Here is a 996-nt window from a genome sequence, read left to right on the forward strand (position 1 = left end):
GGGCTCCATTGGTGCATTGACTACAACAGGGACAGGAAAAGTACAAGCAAAACCAGTTCCCTTTTCCGCCCTTGCGATATGGAGCACAGGGCTGCCTAGAAAAGGCGGAAAGACCGAGGCAGTAGCCCCTGGGCGCGGCACACGGCCACCACTTTTTGTCTTCGGTCGGATGCTGTCTGCTCGGCACATGGGCATCCAGGGCTGGTTTTCACGGAGTATCGTTGGATGGAAATATATACCCTGGCACCGGGCGAGGAAAGGTATCAAACATGGCGGGTTGAGAGGTTGTATTTTGCAACTGAAAAATAGGTGTCAGATGGATCGGGCCTGTGAGTAAGCTGTAGCAGCATATGAATCACTGTTTAATGACCGGCCGCATGTGTCTGAGGGTTGCCACTTTCGTGATGCCCTATTTGATTGCCTAGAGCAGTGTTAAATCATGTCGTGTTGAGTAATGGTGGGAAGAAGTGACCGTGTCCTGACGTATTGCTTCATCCCATCACACACGTCAAAGTGAAGAACAGATAGCTTCACAAAAGCCTTCACGGCATCATTTCATGTTCGTTTTGATTTCTTTGCCTGTTGTATATACAAAGCTCGCCTGGGTATACTGAGATGTATATATGTGGAACAAAAGAGAAGAAGATGCAAAAAATCAAAAGTCGTCTGATGCCGATGGAGGAAAGGCATCCGTCATGATTCGTTATGAAAGGCGCACGTCACAGTCACGCATCGATCGCCCTCGCCTCGTCCTTGACGCCGCCCCTCGCCAGCGCCTCCCTGACCTTGTCATCCTCGGCATCCCGGATGCGCCGCCTCGCCTCCTCGAGACGGTCGACGCCGCGGTCAATGGTCTCAATGTGCACGCTCAGGGGTATGGCGCCGCGGTCGCCCAGACCGGGGCCGGGCCCAATGGCGGAGCGGGCGAGCCCGGGCTCGGCGACGCGGTCGCGCCGCTCGCCGAGCCGGCTTCAATCTTCTCGAGCTCGACGACGT

At 54.8% G+C, this 996-nt stretch overlaps 1 protein-coding gene across 1 annotated transcript in view; it reads right to left on the reverse strand.

The window, feature by feature from the left end:
• Positions 1 to 725: 725 nt before the first annotated feature.
• The window catches only part of VDBG_03699 (conserved hypothetical protein), a gene marked incomplete at both ends in the record, with an annotated part of 1389 nt that continues 1118 nt past the window's right edge, over positions 726 to 996 (reverse strand). Inside the window, one exon of the mRNA XM_003005700.1 lies at positions 726 to 956. Within this exon, the coding sequence (XP_003005746.1) occupies positions 726 to 956 (231 nt within the window). The remainder of the gene's footprint in view (positions 957 to 996) is intronic.

Source organism: Verticillium alfalfae, genomic scaffold, assembly GCF_000150825.1.
Source record: "Verticillium alfalfae VaMs.102 supercont1.4 genomic scaffold, whole genome shotgun sequence".
Taxonomy (NCBI): domain Eukaryota; kingdom Fungi; phylum Ascomycota; class Sordariomycetes; order Glomerellales; family Plectosphaerellaceae; genus Verticillium; species Verticillium alfalfae.